Here is an 18,350-nt window from a genome sequence, read left to right as displayed (position 1 = left end):
GTTGGTGACACACATATAATTCAACATGGGCTTTAATGAGAATCCGAGGGCAAAGGTTGCTTCCTCCAAATGGAAGGAGATGAAGAGGTTGAACATGCAAATATACTTCAACACAGGCCTTGATGAGAAATTGAGGGCAAAGGTAGACTTTCTCCAAATTGAAGGATGTTGAGCAGTTGGTCACACACATATACTTCAACACTGACCTTGATGATAATCTGAGGGAAAATATAAACCTACTCCAAATGTCGAGAGATTGGTTATACACACATACTTCATAACAGGCCTTGATTAGAACCTGAGGGTAAAGGTAGACTTCCTCCAAATGGATGGAGGTAAAGAGGTTGGTCATGCAATTATACTTCAACACAGGTCATGATGAGAACCTGAGGACAAAGTTAGACTTCAACATGGGCCTTGATGAAAATCTGAGGGCAAAGGAAGCTATCCTGGAAATGGATGGAGGTGGAGAGGTTGGTGACACACACATACTTCAACAGAGGCCTTGATGAGAACCTGATGGCAAAGGCAGTCTTCCTCCAATTCGAAGTAGGTGGAGAGGTTGGTCTCATACATATACTTCAACACGGGCCTTGATGAGAATCTCAGGACAAAGGGAGCATTTTTCCAAATCAGGGTTGCTAAGATTTTTTTATATGAAATTCCCTGACATTTCCAGATTTCCACTGCAAAAATGATTTCTTTCCAGACATGTTTATCATCTTGATTTTTGCTTTTGAACCTTGTTTTTCCAATTAAATATATAAGCCGTTAATTATAATGAATATTCACTTTCACATCTTTTTTTAGCAAATTTCATTCTACACACACAAAAACACGTGAAAATTTGAAGAGTAAAACATAAAATTACAAACGGCATAAAATGTATTGAGTGCTACAATCACGTGCATCTAGCCTTCAGGTTAAGGTAACAAAGGTACATTATTTCACCATAACAGATCTCCATAATATAAAAACAACAGAAAAAGTTCATAAACCATACACAATTTTCCATTCTGTGGTGGATATATAGTGTCGTAGAAAATGATGCTTTTTTGCTTACACTTATAAGTAGAGGAACATATTTTTGGTTAATAAAAAGGCAAAATTTCGGTACAAAAGCTGGGTCAATTTCGGGTTCAAAAGCGGTAAATAAAATAAAATATCGGTGTTATATCAGTGAAAAAATGGATGAAAAGTGGTATATAAAAAGACATATTGGTTTTAAAATTGTGAAAATAATCCTAAATTTGATTTAAAAACTACACTTATTCCACAGAATTAACATTTCACTTCTAATAGCACATTTATGTAGTTATCAGAGTATTAAGTTTATTTCTGTGTAAAGGAGTCCATTTTTGCTTCTCCAATATTAACAGCAGAATTAATCAATTTTCCGAGAATTGCATAACTCTCAGGATAATTCAGACCTCGGAAGGTCGTGTCGCGTCGATGAATAAACCCTGAATTTTGTGTTTAAGAGTTAATTTCGCTTTTTGCAGTTCATTTTGCAATATTTCGTGACAAAATATGGTCACAAAATGCACCTCACACCTTTCAAAAACATGAAAAATTAACACTACAATGTTTTTTTTCAAATTTCGTTTTTTCGTCAAAAACGAAATATGCATGCCCCTACTTATAAGTACACAGCATCTGGAGAATTTTTTGTTGCATGTAGGAATTCTATAGGAAATGCCAACAAGACTAAGATCTATAAAATAATAGACAATAATCTCATCTTCACCAACCTTTCCAATAATTATGATCATATTGTGAATGTACTTTAGTTATCAATCAGTAGGGAGACAAATTTATGGTAAATAAAAACTGAGGGGAGCGGTAAATAAAAGGTTAGATCAGCGGTGGAAAAAAAAATTGGCACACACTTGTTCATTATGAGAGGAAACAACATACAAAAAAAGCTATAAATTGATAATCTACTTCTTTTTTCTATACTGTACACATACACAAGTACTTAGCTGTCCCAACAAGAAAATACCAACACAAAATCACTTCATTTCTAAATTGCATATCTCAAGTGATTTATTCATTGTATGTATTTAAAGGATATCTTTGCTGTCCAACAAATAAAATAATCACTACTGCACATACACAAACACATTTTGAAAATCACATGATGATAAACAAAATTAATTCATGACTGAACACAAATGACACCATTGTTTCCCTTGATGTGCAGGAACAGACTAATCTTATCGCTGCTACAGCTAGCAAGTTCAATAAAACTGGAAGTTGAGTAGACATTCGGGGGAAGAAAGGAATGCAGCTTGACAGGGAGCGAAGTTTTCGAACTGAGATTATGTGTATGGGAAATCCCAATTTACATCGTCTTCCTGATGTGATCGAAGATAAAACGTTCTTCAGCTGCAAGTGGTAGGAAACTTTAGGCAAACGTTTAGTTACAAATCGACAGTTTGCGCGCACAACCTTGATTGCCGGTTTTTGCGTGTTTTCTACTTAATTTGATGATATTTCACGGTTATTTCACAAAAAAGCGTTCATTTCGTGGAAAAGCACACATTTCGCATTACTTCGCGAATAAAACTCATGCATAATTACATCATTGGTGGTGTAGTTACGTGCAGAATGTTCAAAATTGCATCTTTTTTTCACATTTCGCAATTTCGCGCATCGCGAAAATTCAATGTTGGTATCAATCAGATATCTGGACTGCAAGTTTTTCTTTGATATTCTTTCTAATATTTAGTATTATAAAAGTGAAAATTTATTACAGAAATTTGAAGGAACCATAATTTTGCACAAGATTGAGAATCATAAGAATGAAAGAAACAAGTTTCTAAACTTAATCTTTTTTGGGAGTGGAATCACAACAACCGAATCCAGATGTGGAAGTGAACTGCTTGTTCATTTTGCAACTTTTTGTTTGCAGAATCCAAAATGCACAAAAATTCCAAACGAACTTACAAAATTCCCTGACATTTCCCAGAGTTCTAGGTTTTCCAGACATGTAGCAACCGTGTAAATCGAAGGATGTCGAGAGTTTGGTCACACACATACTTTAACACTGGCCTTGATGAGAATCTCAGGGAAAGGTAGCCTTCCTTCAAATGGATGGAGGTGTAAAGGTTAGTCACACACATATATTTCAACACCGACTTTGATGAGAATCTGAGGGAAAATGTAGCTTCCTCCAAATCAGAGATGTTGGACAGGTTGGTCACACACATATACATCAACAAGGGCTTTGATGAGAACCTGAGGGCTAAGGTACTTCCTACAAATGGATGAAGGTGGAGAGGTTTATCACACACATATACTTCAATACAATCCTTGATGAGAAATTGAGGGCAAAGGTAGCCTTCCTACAAATCGAAGGAGGTGGAGAGGTTCTTCACACACATATACTTCAACATGGGCCTTGATGAGAATCAGAGGGCAAAGGTAGCCTTACTCCAAATCGAAGGATGTGCGAGAGGTTGGTCACACACATATACGTCAACACGGGCCTTGATGAGAACCTGATAGCATAGGTAGACATCCTCAAAAAGGAAGGAGGTGGAGAGATTGGTTACACACATTTACACACATAATTCAGCATGGACTGCAGAGTGAACAGCAGTACTGTACATCATAAGAGAATGGAAGAAGGGAATGAACAAGGCAGGAGACTTTGTAATTATGGCAAAAAAACAACAAAAAACAGGTGGGTCTGTAAAGTATCCTTCAATGTCATCTGGGTATACTTTATGTAAGGATTGGGAGTAAAATTTAAGACAATTAGTTGTGTACCCCTAGGCATGAAACTTGTATATGTTGGATACCAATGATGACCAACCACTCATTGGCAATTTACTTAATGCCACACCACTAACATCACATAAAAAGAGATAATCCAAGCAGTGTATACGAGGCCAGTCTGACTTAAGACATAAGCATCACTAGTGTTACGTGAAAAGAGAGCACCACCATGGACAAATCAGAAAAATTAGGGCAAAGGTGTGGGATATGCAAGGCACTGTTCTTCAGAACATGTCTTGACAAGTTTGCAATCAAGAATCTGAAGAGAAACAGTCCACAAAAATGTGAATAAACAAATCCATTAAAGATGTTTACAACACCTGAAAATAGGAACCAGAATATGGACTAAAACATGAAACCCTTGGTCATCTAGAGCCTCCCCGATGGTGCAGTGGTAGCATCCTCACCTTGTAATCAAGGGGTCCAGGGTTCGATACCCAGTGGAGGCACATAGTTGTTCGTATTCCACTTTAAACTGTAGGTCCAGTCCCGATTAGCCTTACTGTCCATAAAGTGGACTTAAAACACCAACTCAATCCTTGGTCATCTAAGGACACTGCCAGGCCAAGAGTACATATAGGGTGGAACATGTCAAGGAATAATGCAGGTATCATCCAGCATGAACAGAGACTTCACATATTGTAAAAGGGCAAAAGAGGGATTGATCCTGATTTTCAATGAGCACATGGACTGCGAAAGCATAGCCTAACGATTGACTGAATGAGGTTATGTCTCTTTTCTGCCACTTTTGGTTAATTGTGACAAGCAATACGATAAAACTGATGAAGGAAAAGAAGGCAAAGACACCATGACCAAGCCAGGAGCATGGCCCATCAATTTTTTCAACTTGGATTTTCTAGCAAGAGGTATCACAAAAGTTATAATAGACTTTTATGGTAGCTAGTGTTCTTAGTGAAGGCACCTTGCTGGTCGCAAAGCTAGCTGTAGGCAACTGAAACGTCTAATCAACATTACATTCTAATTTCAGAGAGCATTCCACTTACTTCCTTGGACCGCATCAGAAGCCTGATTAACACGTGCAATGAACTGTGGATCCTCCGAGTTGTCAGACTCCTGCTTGGCCACCATCAGCACCCGGTTGGCCAACCTTGCTATGCTGGATGTGTTGTCCACCATCTTCTGTGGATGTTGGTTCCTGATAGCCTCTTCACATAGAATGGTGTGCTTCTGGATTTGGTCCTCTGGAAACGTAATGGAACAATCATTTAGTAATAAGTAGGGACTTGAATTTTATTTTTTTCCTTAAGCAAATTTGTACTTACCATCATTATGAATAAATGTTTTCAATCTATATTTATTTCTAGTATTAGAATGGCTCTGCTTTTACTGTGCCTCTTACATTTATTATTCCTATTAAATTGTGTGTGTTATACATGTACACCATGTCCCTAAAGTTCCCATCTATTTCAGTGAACATGTTGGCATTTATTTCTTAGTTCTATTCTTGAAAAATGTGAACATCTTACATGGAAAGGCACAGGATGGACAATCTACTACAGACTCGACAAGTCGAGATTCAAACTGTGGGCTGCAGACTGGATGCAGACAGTTCTCGAATATTTCTCTCCGATTTGAGCCTGAACACCACTAACGTGTCTTGTTCTCCCATGTTTGGAGTTCTTATAAAAGTCGAAACCCACCCAAATTGTTCACATCCAGGCCTAAGCATTCGCAAGTGTTCAAAATTGTGTCACAGTAGTCATGTCATGTATCGGCATGAAACAAAGGAAGTCTTCTTGAATACAGCTTGATCGCGAAACAATAAATGCACATTGAAAACCATTCCGTTCCCAACACATCTAATGTTTCGTTTCCCAATATGATCAAATGCTTACTCATTAATCTCCAGGGCCTCCCCGATGGTGCAGTGGTAGCGTCGTCGCCTTGTAATCAAGGGGTCCTGGGGTCGATACCCGGTGGAGGAACATTGTGGTTCGGGTCCCTCTTTAAACTGTATGTCCAGTCCCAATTAGCCTTACTGTGCATAAGGGGGACTTAAAACATCAAATCAACCAATTATTTATCTCCAGTGACGTACCATGGGAGGGTTGGTGGGGTCATAACCCCATTTGACCAAGTATCTTCTCCTTAAGAAAAGAACGTTAAAGACAGAAAAGATGGCAAAATGAGTGACCACCAAAAATAGTATGCATAACCCCTCTCTCTTCCAACAGGGTGCGAAATCATTGAAGACTGGTGGGGGAGAAAGATCTTAATCTACAACACCCCTCCACACAAACATATGTATAAATTATACGATATACATATTTATAATGTTATTAAAAGTAAAAAATTACTAAATTAAAAATATATTGTTATTGTTATTAATTGTAAATAAAGAAATCAATTTGTTACTTTTATATATATATCAGATATTATAAACTGGCAAACTAATTCCTTTACTAACTGGTTAAAGATGTTAATAAATTATGAAATAGTTGAAGTGGTTTTATTATATGTAAGTTTTTATTTAGTTTTGCTTCATGTTAATGTAAATCAATTAGATTTCATAGTTATTACTGTCTTGCATTCTTGTTTTACTTTCTTTGTGCATACTGATATAGATATTGAATAGATCTCTTGAGAGGAGAAGCATTGAACACTCACAACTACACTAATTTGTGTGTGTATTTGATATTATTCTTAGCAAAGTAAATTTTTTAAATTAAAAGTAATTCCTGATTTTTTGTTTGCTGTAACAAAAACTCTCCTGCCCCGAAAATTTTTAGTGGGGGGGGGGATTTTTGAGGCCAAAAGTGTTGAGGGTGGGACCCCACCCCCTGCCAGGATTTCGCACCCTGCCTTCTAAAACTCCTGGCCACGACACTCTTTATCTCGGACACATCTTTTAAAATCCACACACCAGAAGTTATTATCATTTCGTATTGGAGACTAAAGTAAGATGTGTTCTTCCTGCTGGTTTGGATATTATCCTTTAGGGTGTTGTCGCATGACTTTGCACCTAACCTTAACAAAGCCCTAATTTTCCATCCTTGTGACTTGGATCTTCAAGACTTTGGAAGATTTCAGACCGAACGGACACGCGATACATATTTGGAATGACCAAACCAACAGCAACATTTCACACCGTAGCGACACAAAAGGCTGCACAAACCTATGTTCGATTTGTGAAATCCTCAGGTGGCACGGTGTGAAATCTCCCTTAGTAGGCCACTGTCATCGTCACCTCGAAGCGGCAGCTCGTGTTGACTACAGAAGTAAAATGTATTCTCAACCGGTGGGAATGGCCCTCACTTTTCTTTTTTCTGCTTTATTTTCTGTGCTTGTTCATTATACAGGCAACATCTTACGATTTGACATACACAGGACAAGTACTATGTATATATTTTAGCAAAATATCAGTAAGTCATGGGTGGCTCGGTGGCTCAGTTGGTAGAGCAATGGCACGGTATGCAAAAGCCCTAATTTGGGTTCTGGTAGAGCCTGCAATTTCCGCCAAAATGTCTCCATATGCAACATCTTCTTGCTTTCTCTTCTCGAGATTCATAAAATTTTCGGCTGTCCCTTTATGGTAGTTAAGTGTCTGAGTGCATGTTGAATTCAGTAGGCTTAATCAAAAGTTTTTTTTTTTTTTTTTGTTTTTTTTGCCATGAAATTCTCGGACTGCATACAATACACAGAATTTGGTTCGAGCACAACAAAATCATCATTCAAAACTTTGATTTTCAGTTGATCTGTGCAGCTTATTTCTTTTTTAATAAACTGCTCCAATACCCGGTACTGCTGAAATAGTCACAGAGAGAGACATTCGATCTCTTTGGCTCTTGACCCAAACTAGCACTGCACTGAGGGTCCGAAGTTCCGCTGTCGTCATGTCTTCAGCTTTGGACCAAAACTGGAACTAGTAGTAGACTTCATTACTTTACGGTATTTAGTCCTTTTCATTTTCGAATTACCTGATCTTATAAAGCTACCAATGGACACTGACTAATCAACTGTATGAGCTGCAACACATAATCCTGAAATCTTTTTAACCGATTCTTTGTACAGATCAACCGGGAAATTGAATCCAGGTATTTATAACCTCATTATATTCTAGAACACTCGGCAGATGAAACGATTCGTTAATACTGCCAGTAGTCCGACTCCTTCTCTTATTCAAGAACGTTCCCTCTCGCCCTTTCCAGAGATTAAAAAATTACAACGAATCATCCTGCTTGTGCAGCTTCCAAATGCTGACAAATCTTTACCTAGTGCTCAAGTTTGCTGCAACAACCCCAAAAGCGCAAGGAAAGTTTACGTGCAATATTATCAACAACAGGGTTACAGAACATTCTCCACCTTGCCTTGATAATTATTTATCTCCTTAAATTATCGTCACATTATTCTAGAAGACAAATCTAATTTTATGTAGTGTAAAGTGAAAAATTTCCTGGGCCCCACCTTGGATATGGGCTATTAACAATAACAAGGTTATAGAACATTCTCCATCTTGTATCGATAATTATTTCTCTCAACTTATCATCACATTATTCAAGAAGCCAAAAACCTAATTTTATCTAGCGTAAACAGAAAAATTTCCTGAAGGGGGCTAGAGCTGCCTGATCCCCAACTTGGATACGTGCTAGTAACAATAACAAGGTTATAGAAAATTCTCCATCTTGCCTCGATAATTATTTATCTCCTTAAGTATCGTCACATTATTCAAGAAGCCAAAAACCTAATTTTATCTAATGTATAAAGTGTAAAATTTCCTAGGGGGGGGGGGGGGGCTAAAGCCCCCTGATCCCCACCTTGGATACGGACTATTAACAATAACAGGGTTATAGAACATTCTTCGTCTTTCCTCGATAATTATTTATCTCCTTAAATTATTGTGAAGCCAAAAATCTTAATTGTATCTAGTGTAAACTGAAATATTTCCTGGGGGGGGAGGGTCGAACCCCCTGTACTCCACCTTGGATAGATGCTATCAATGACAGGGTTACAGAACATTCTCAGTCTTGCCTCAATAATTATTCCTCTCCTTAAATTAGTCACATTTTTTTCTTTTACCACCGGAATAAATCAAAAACCTCATTTTATCCAGTGTAAACCGAAAACTTTCGAGGGGGGGGGGGGAGATCAGCTCGAGCCCCCTAAGCCCCCATTGGATACATGCCTGACACAGCATGTCTACAATTATCTTCATTACTGAAGAGCTTTAATGAACACTTTACTAGATCTGTCCTCCATACATTCTTCCTTTTCTTCATCGAACAGATTAAAATTGGTGCAACTAGTAGCAAAAGTGACTTGGAACCAGTTAAAGTAATTACCAAGGAAATATACTGATTCCCCTTCCGCTGCCTCATCTTACATACTGCAGCATAGTGCAAAGGTGTACACCATTATTTACATATATTTTATAAAAACACACACATGTTGAATTTTATATCATTTTAAGGAAAAATTCTCCCTCTCCCAAAATTTTGATGGTGTGGTTTGGACCATCTTGCTCCCCTTGTGCATCCCAGTCACATGGCGATATTTACAGCAGCAGCAGCAGATCCCAACATTCTAACTTTCGTGCCACATTGAACCATGGAGGTCAAGTGAAGTTACATTGGACTACCGTGGATATCTTTGTGTTCCTTCATGACCATATGAGTTATTATTGTGGGTATTTTTTTTTTCCTGATAATCATACTGTATGGATATGGGCCTTTCTCCATTGAAAAACATGGTGACTCTAGGGACAGACGGAATGTGAATGCTCAAAGAAGACTTCAATGGTTTCTCACGAAACCGAATACACATCCTCACTGTCCCTGCTTATTCAGACACTGGACATACCTGATATTTTGATGAAGTCTGCAGAGTCCGTAGCATCATCGCAGAGGGCCCTGACCTTCTGGATGCTGTCTGCATACTGGCAGCGGAGGTTCTCGAAGTGCTCGTCTGCAGCCTTGTTCTCTGGGTAGGCCATACGAATGCGGCCGGCGTTCACCAGCTGAGGTGTCAAGCTCTCCACCTGTACACATACAACCAATTTAATAAAATCTGGAGAAGACATTAAAATCATCTTCCATTTGTTTAATTTAAAATACTTAATACAATGTGCAGGAATGTTTAAATCTGATGCCTAAACATTATTTATAATTTATCCACTCTACTTTTGTATTCATTTCCAGAGTGGTGTGAATTTAAGACTGAAGAAAATTTAGATTGACCAGTAGATCAGACCAACCATATAATTCTTGAAAAAAATATTTTTACAATCATAAACAGTGACAATAGTTACTATTTATGCTTGTAATGTAACTGTACTTTCCAAACACTATAGTTCTCGTAGCTGTAGCATATTAACAAAATGTAATAATTGAATCCAAGCAGTTAAGGATCATTGCAATATATATAGACAAAATATTTCAAACAATATGTTTTGTGAAATAAAGTTGTTTCAAGATTGAGAATGAAAACACACAATGACAAGTTTCTTTAAGCCACTCATATATATTAACTGTTTGCAATCACATTTGCAGAATTAACGTTTTTCAAATTTCTTGATTTAATTGATTTAGTGCTTTATTTTATGAATAGTTTGGTACTTTCTTCAATGTACTTGAAGACAGTCATGTTTATAATTTTTCAGCAGTGTTAACATTACTGCAAAATTAGCTGTAACTAAGGTGGAATTTCGCAATATAATGTTATGGAATTTTCATGTAATATAGATTTGAGAGCCTTGCAAAATTTTGACAATGCTATTCTGGAATAGCTTTTTTCCAATTAAAAATTCATAAGAATAATTTAAAGCACATTAAGGCATAAAACTGAAATTTCCTACTACTTGAAATTACATCAGAAAATCCAGTCTCTACATGTGACATGTTTCCTGGGCAGATGTACATTATTTTACCTTGATTGATTTGCTTTATTTTACTTCGCATTTTGTGCCCTTTTGGCTATATTTACGTACATAGGGATGAGTGATGATATGATGAAATTGATGGATGAGCACTCACAAACATCCATGCCCAGGCCAGGATTCGAACCCGGGACCCCTGGCATCGTATAGTTGTCATGTTCATTGGTTCCCCAGGCAGCTGCCTTTGGAATCGTACCCTGCCCGCCCCTCTTCTAATGAGCCAAGACCTCCTTAGCAAAATCACCCCAACAAAGCTCCAGGCAACGCGTTGTTGCCATGCTTTAAGAGGGCGGCGGAGGGAAGTCGACACGCTGCACTCAAAGCATGTGACATAAATAAATAAATCGACACATATAATTAATTATGGTGTTTCATTATTTCTGTGACCCGAAAATACATCATAATAATCATCTGATTCGTCCAATCTTGCATAGCATTTTATAACGTTTAGGCTAATAAGAGAATTTAATGTGGACCAAGTCTCGTCCAAGTAAATGAGTTTGCAACCTTCTGAACGCAGCTCCTGTAGTCTCCGTAGATAACCGGTATCTCCAAGCAACAATTCTCGCCGATTCCATTATTACATTCTTTTTCCTTAAGCGACCAAACCGAAAACCAAGTTTTTTTATTAGATCTCAAAGCGTTGTTTCTTCATAAGGGAAGTCCGACACACTTTTTAAAAGTTTCAATAGTTCACTCACTGTCGGTGACTGTCCTTTACTATAGAACTTGTAAATCTCGCGTCTAATGAAATCACAAGTAAACTCGTCCACTTTGTTAAAATTTTCCCTTCTTATTTCCACACTTCTTTGGTGTGACTGGACCTCTCCGAATCACATTTCGCACGGTTTTTCTGTCTAACTTTAATATTTTGGCTGTCTCTGCAATGGCTCCTTTTCCTAGCTTTTTCTTTTCGACATATTTGTGCACATTGCACACAAATAACTGACTTTGTTCAACGTTTTGGGTTTGAATACTTTTCTGTTCGGTGCTCCGGAAGTGCTTGGTTGAGGATTATCTTGGTTTGTTGAATGATCTGGAACTTCGGTTGTGTCCCACGGTCGTCACATGTCGATACAAACTCTGTTTTCCCGTAATATTTCTAAGATATAACAATAAACTAGATAAAAAAAATACACTTTGTCAATCCCCGAGAATACGAACTCGCATATACATCTCACACTGCTCTCTTGTTGTGGAGTTTGTGAAAAGCGGCGAAGAGAAGGCCTTGGGGGAGGATGTGACTTGGCAACGTCCAGCCTGTTGACAGCATGCTCACCCTGCACACGTCGCAGGATTGCAATATTCTCGAGGGTGGGAGGATCAGATTTCCAAAGGAAACCAGCGTGCTTTGATGCCACTTGGGGATCCAAAGAACGAGGCAAGTATAGCGCAATGTGCTAACCACTCCGCCATGAGGGCCCGGCTTATTTTACCTTGAGATGTAACATCTGTACATAGGATATAGGAATCTGTGCTTTTTACTAAGTTTAAGACAAACATCCACGAGGTAACAAACATTTGTAGTGATAAGAGTTTACAATACAAACCTGATTCGCTGACGCAAGCAGAGTCTCCGCTAGTTTCTTGTTGCCGCTGCTCCCTCCTGCTGCAACCATCCGAGCTGTCTTGGCAGCCCGGGAGGAGAAGTGCTGCAGCTGCTGAGCCTTATCTGCAAAGTTCTGGTCACGACCGGGAGCTCCTGCAAGTACAGAAACATCTTCAATCCTTGAAGATTCACCTAGTCACATTTATAGAAGAAAATAGCATTAGTAAACACTGCACTTGCAGTGAAAAATATAATACATTATCTTGAAACGTAGCACTGTTACCAGGTTACTAGCAATAGTTTAATTGCTGGGTACTTCATTGTTTAACTGACTGTTTCCAATTATTGCATTTCACTTTTGAGAAAGATGTGAACTGCATCAAAATGATGATACATTCATTCATTACAAATACAAACATCACATTTTGTTTAAATTCATAGTACAACATGGTTGAAATTCATTTGAAAAAAATATTCATCAGTTTCAGTGACTCATCATTCTTATTTTGGTAAGGGTCCCTTTGGATATGGAGGCCTGGAGCTGTAGCCTCCCCAAGCCCTCTTCTACACCCTAATCTCAGCCTGACCTTTATGCATACATTTACTGCTAATCCAAAGAATTATCAGATAATTGGGCATTAGAAATGAATGCCATACAACCTTAGTGACAATGAAGTTCGACCAGTCACAAATATAGGAGTGCGTTGTGAAAGAAGGAGAACACATGCATATGCTGAACATATTTTATTCAGCAGGCTACATGGAACAAAGGAAAACATAAATTTCCGCTGCAACGCAGCAATGTATGTTGTCCACACAAAATAAAACATTTTCGTCCATCTACACGTGACATTGAAGTTCGACCACTGTTAGAGGGGATCCTGTTTACCATGGTGTTACGCTGCCCCGTCGGCGAATAACTGTGGCAATGCGTCGGGGCATGCTGCGGACGAGTCGTTCAAGGTATTCCACATCGATGCGGTGCCATTCCTCCTGCAGGCAGGCGATAAGAGCAGCCACTGTCGTGGGTCCCCTCTGTTGCACACGTCGCTTAAGAACATGACACACATTCTCAATGGGCGAGAGGTCGGGACTCGATGGTGGCCATGGCAGAGTTCGCACGTGATGGCGAGTCAACCATTCTCTTGTCAGCCACGCTGTATGAGGCCTGGCATTGTCGTGTTGAAAGATGAGACGCCGCCTGTGGAACAGGTGCCTTCGCACTGTGGGAACATGCCGCTCCAGTATGCGTGTATAGGCGTGTGCATTCACAATGCCCTCATAGACGTGTAGTGGGCCAACCCCAGATGCCGTCATGCATCCCCATACCATCACTGACGCAGGTTTCTGTACCCGACGTGCATAACATTTTGCTTCATTCTGTTCCTCCTTCCGACAAATGACTGTTTTCCGTATTTTCCCGTACACAACATTGAAAATGGATTCGTCCGTCCACAAAACCCTGTTGCACTGCCGAAATGTCCATCCCCGGTACATTCGTGCCCACCGTAGTCGATTGCCTTTGTTCAACATGGAAAGGAAGGGTTTACGTTTCGCCTTGTACACTCGGTAACCGCATCGCTGTAGGTAACGGCGAATGGTTCTGGTTGACACTTCAATGTGAAAGCGTTCTCTAGTCCACAGTCGTAATTCGGCCACAGAAACATGATTGTTGGTCTGGATATAGCGCCTAAATATCTGTAGGTCACGCACGCTCAGCAGGCGTTTTCGACCGGGGGCCTTACCTGGCTCTGTAGTACCCGTATTTTGGTGGTGTTTGATGATGCAGTGGACAGTTGACTTGGGTAAGTTCAGTTGGCGCCCTATTTCCCGTTCGACAGTTGACTTGGGTAAGTTCAGTTGGCGCCCTATTTCCCGTTCACTGAGTCCATCCCGTTGCAACTCCACCACTCTTCTCCTCACGGTGTAGTCAATAGGTTTGCCCCTGGCCATGGTGATGATGCATTGCGGTTCCTCGGTGCACAGCACGCGCTTATATACGGCGGACTCTCTTATCGTGTCCGTGACGTCATGCTTCCGTCAAATACACCACTATCTGGAATTTTCCGTATGGGTCTGGTGCCTGGTCGAAGTTCAATGTCACGCGTATAGTTCCCCGTTTTCGTTCTTTACGTGACCTTGGGTGCAACATGCTGGGATCACAATTCTTGCCTGCTCACACGCCTCCTCTTACACACATGCGTCACTTCTGCGGGTCACCCATTCCACCGACTATGCCTCTGTGCATTTAATCACGTATTCCTTTTTGGTCGAACTTCATTGTCACCGAGGTTGTAGTTGTGTACATATTGCTTGCATTGTAGAATTATTTATCTTGTAGTTTACAGTTGTTACATGTAATTCTTGTTGCAACATTTCAGCAGTACACACGCTCCCTTCATCAGACACTCACTTTTAGTTTGATTAATGTTATTTATAACTGCAACATTAATGAAACAAAAAATAAGTGATGAAGGGAGTGTGTGTTCTCCCAAAATTTTACACAAAAGTTGTGTATGTATGATTGTAAAGTAAAAGAAAAATTGATTTCTACTGGAGATTTGAATAAAAACCTTATTACCTCGTCACAATCCTAAGCACAGAGCTTCCACTTACCTTCTGGTGTGAGGACAGCTTCCGTGAATTGCCTCAAGGGGGTGCTGATGTCAACAAAGTCCTCTACAACTCTATTCACAACTGCATTCTGAATCTTATTCTTCAGTTCATACAGCTTCTGGGATAGATTTCTGGACAAGGAAATAGCAACGTACTTTTCATGTGCAAACGACACGATAACAAAGCATAATGTTCAATGTGCTAAGGCCAATGTATAACAAGTTCTCCTCCCTTCATTTCTAATAGTATGCTTTACTGATTAAAACAGTACACACTGCAATTACAACAGTGATGTCATGTAGTTCTATTCATTTCATTATTAATATTATCAATATGAACTTTTGTTTGTTTTTCTGTGGCCATTAATCTTTAATATTTCTTGCATCTTTGAATTTTAAAAAAAGTGAATAAACTACACTGGAAAACCTACGTAGAAAATGCAAAAAAAAAATGATGTAGTGAATGATAAAATCACTCATTACATGCAGATAACATGTACAAAGTAACAATCAATGGATGCTATTTTTAACCTGCAAAATAAAACCCCTAAACTACATCTGTACAGTTTTCCCCTTCCAGAACAGTACAACGCTATTGTATTAAGCATGCTCTCTATGATCGATTTTTTTAAATGAAGAAACTGATTAACTGAATATCTAAATGATGAATGTTTGGTAATTCTGTTCATTCTAATCCGAGATATCAATATTCAAATATCTGAAATTTGGAACCTCACGCTCATAAAAAATATAAAACAATTAAGGATTTTGAAAACTTCATGTAATATAAACATCAGTAATAGTGAAACTTTTACTGCAACCCTGTTTTATCATTTTGTTCCACACATGTTTCAAGTGTACTTCAAAACAAAATCACATGCATTAATATATTGAAATAATCATATCTGTGCAACTAGTTTTCATGTAGTTATTCTAACATACATAGGTTACAGAAACAAACACCACATTTCTTGAACTGACATTTCAGTACTTGCATGGTATTTTTCTTAAGCCATGCAACTGGTATTTGGAACAAGTAATAATATAATAATTCTTGAAGCTTTCCTGGCGGCGAATATTGAAGAGCAATTAATTCCCTGAAGATGAGAGTGACGTTAGCTCTCGAAAGCTCGGAAGCCTTCCGGAAATCACCTGGCTGATTGCCCGAGAAAACCTCTTCAAGTAATACTATATTTCACATGTTGTTATGTATGGCAAATATCAGTTACATGGGATTTGTTACTGATGTAGTCTTACTTTCTATTGAAAATATGCTTATGTATTTAAATATTGTAATGGCTACTAAAAATACACATTTTTTTTATCTAAAAATTCACATTTTTGTTATTGTTACTGATACATTGGAAGTTGTAAATACCTGGCAATGGTCTGTGCCTGAGGAGAGTTCCCCTGTCCCCTGCGGCAGAAGTCTCCCAGCTGACGGGACAGGATGTCCACTTCGTCACACAAGCCAAGGATCTCTGCCTTTTGGACACCTGGAAGGCCTTCTGCTACCTGTGTAACAAAAGACCAAATTAAATGAACTTTTTTGCATAGTGGTCATGGTTCATATCATATTTTCTTAAATAAGTACAAAAAACATCCTGCTACAAGAGTCATTTGAAAAGTTCTACGAATGAGGAAGAAAAAAAACAGTTACCTGTTGAATTTGGTTTTATTTTTCTACACAGTCTACCTTGAGAGCAATTCACTTCATCCAGCGATGTTCCAGCGCCATGAGCCCATCACGAAAGAGATTCCTCAGGTTTGCAAAATAGTCCTCCACTGCCAATTTCACGTCTTCATCTGATGAAAACCACTTTCCACCGAGGAATTTTTTAAGCTTTGGGAAAACACGAGAGTCTGAGGGTGCCAGTTAAGACAAATAAGGGGTTGTGGCAGCAAATCATACTTCAATTTGTTGATTTTTTGCAATTGCAACAACACGCGTACATGGGCTGGCATTGTCCTGATGCATGACGATTTTCTTCTTCTTCAATCCTGGTCTTTTTGCATGAATATTTGTGTCCCCAGTTTGTCGAGAAGGTTCGCATAGCACTGTCCATTGATGGTGGATCCAGTTTGGAGATTCTATCAAAAAGACGTCCTTCACATCCCCAAAAATCGACGTCATGATCTTTCTTGCTGATTTGACAGCCTTCGCCTTCTTTGGTGGTGGTGAATCATGATGCTTCCACTTTTTGATTGTTCTTTTGTCTCTCATCTAGTAGTGTAGCTGTAGTAATGAATCTGCACACAAAATCGGTTGTGTACTTAAAACTGGCCAGACATTCATTGGACACTCGAATCTGCATTCACTTCTGATCGACTGTTAGCAGATGCGGCACCCGTCTTGTAGACATTTTTCTCACCTCCAATTGTTCCGTCAAAATACGAAACACTCGTTCACCTGAGATGCCTATAACTTCAGCAATTTCACGCACTTTCAGACGACCATCCTCCAACATCATATCATGGACCTTTTCAATCTTTTCTGCCATCCTTGCCGATTTTGGCCTTCCATTACGTGAGTCATCTTCTAAGCTCTCACGACCATGTTTAAACTCGATAGTCCACTTTGACACGGTGGCAAATGAAGGAGAGTCCCCTAAAATGTCCTTCATTTTGGCAAGAATTTCAGTCAATTTCATTCCCTTTTTCATGAAGTACTTTATCACTGCACCGTGCTCAATTTTCTCCATTTTGCACTACACTCACACTTGCTCTGCTGTTCCTGCCTCTCGACACAAAACAAGGGAAGGTACTTGGAAGATATTGTGAATGTGTTCACTTGAAGGGTGGAGAATTCCATTGGCATGCATAGTTCTGAACTACTACGGCCATCTGTCAGTCATTCTTAGACATTTTCAAATGACCCTTGTATGTATGCGTTTTACTCTAAAAAAAATCACCTTATAACCATTACATTTCACATATCTGTAGCCATAGCATATAATAGGGATGGGACAGATTAATTGTCACCGTATCGGCCAATTAGGCATATCAATTTATTGGTAAAATTACTGATCCGATATATCTATGAATTATACAATTTATCTACAATTTTTATGGACATAAACACATAATTTCCACTCTATCTTTTTTCAAAGTAATTATCTAAATATGCAGTTTCTTTTGCATTGCAAGAGCTTCATTCATCTGGTTACATACACTTATTAAGGAGGTCAAGGAACCATTTGTAATTTTATATCAGATCGGTAGAATATTAGTTATCAGTATCTGTAAATTTTATATTGGAACTTGATCAGTATCGGCCATCCCTAGCATGTAAATTATTTAACGTAAGAGGAACAGTGCTCAGAGGGCAAGAGTTTTGAACAGAAGAAAGTCTTTTTATTTAGAAAGAGATTTAGCTGTAATATATAGGTATTGGCCAATAAAGTTAAATGGTAAAATTACTGACAATCATACTGTATGGATATGGTCCTTTAACCACTTGTTTTTAACTGATATTTTGGAAACTTCCTTCTTCAGTCTTTAGGGATTAAGT

The 18,350-nt window shown here is 38.8% G+C and overlaps 1 protein-coding gene across 9 annotated transcripts in view; it reads right to left on the bottom strand.

The window, feature by feature from the left end:
• The window catches only part of Vinc (vinculin), a 158,621-nt gene that overhangs the window by 58,263 nt on the left and 82,008 nt on the right, over positions 1–18,350 (bottom strand). For all 9 annotated transcript variants that reach the window (XM_083134335.1, XM_083134336.1, XM_083134339.1 and 6 more), the window contains exons 9-13: positions 16,218–16,354; positions 14,841–14,971; positions 12,226–12,377; positions 9,601–9,778; positions 4,788–4,985 (exon numbers count right to left, since the gene is read on the bottom strand). In XM_083134335.1, the coding sequence (XP_082990461.1) occupies positions 4,788–4,985; positions 9,601–9,778; positions 12,226–12,377; positions 14,841–14,971; positions 16,218–16,354 (796 nt within the window). The remainder of the gene's footprint in view (positions 1–4,787; positions 4,986–9,600; positions 9,779–12,225; positions 12,378–14,840; positions 14,972–16,217; positions 16,355–18,350) is intronic.

This window comes from Lepisma saccharinum, chromosome 13, assembly GCF_977018435.1.
Source record: "Lepisma saccharinum chromosome 13, izLepSacc3.1, whole genome shotgun sequence".
NCBI classification, from domain to species: Eukaryota; Metazoa; Arthropoda; class Insecta; order Zygentoma; family Lepismatidae; genus Lepisma; species Lepisma saccharinum.
The sequence above is the reverse complement of the archived record's forward strand: the minus strand, read 5'-3'. Positions and strand labels throughout refer to the sequence as shown.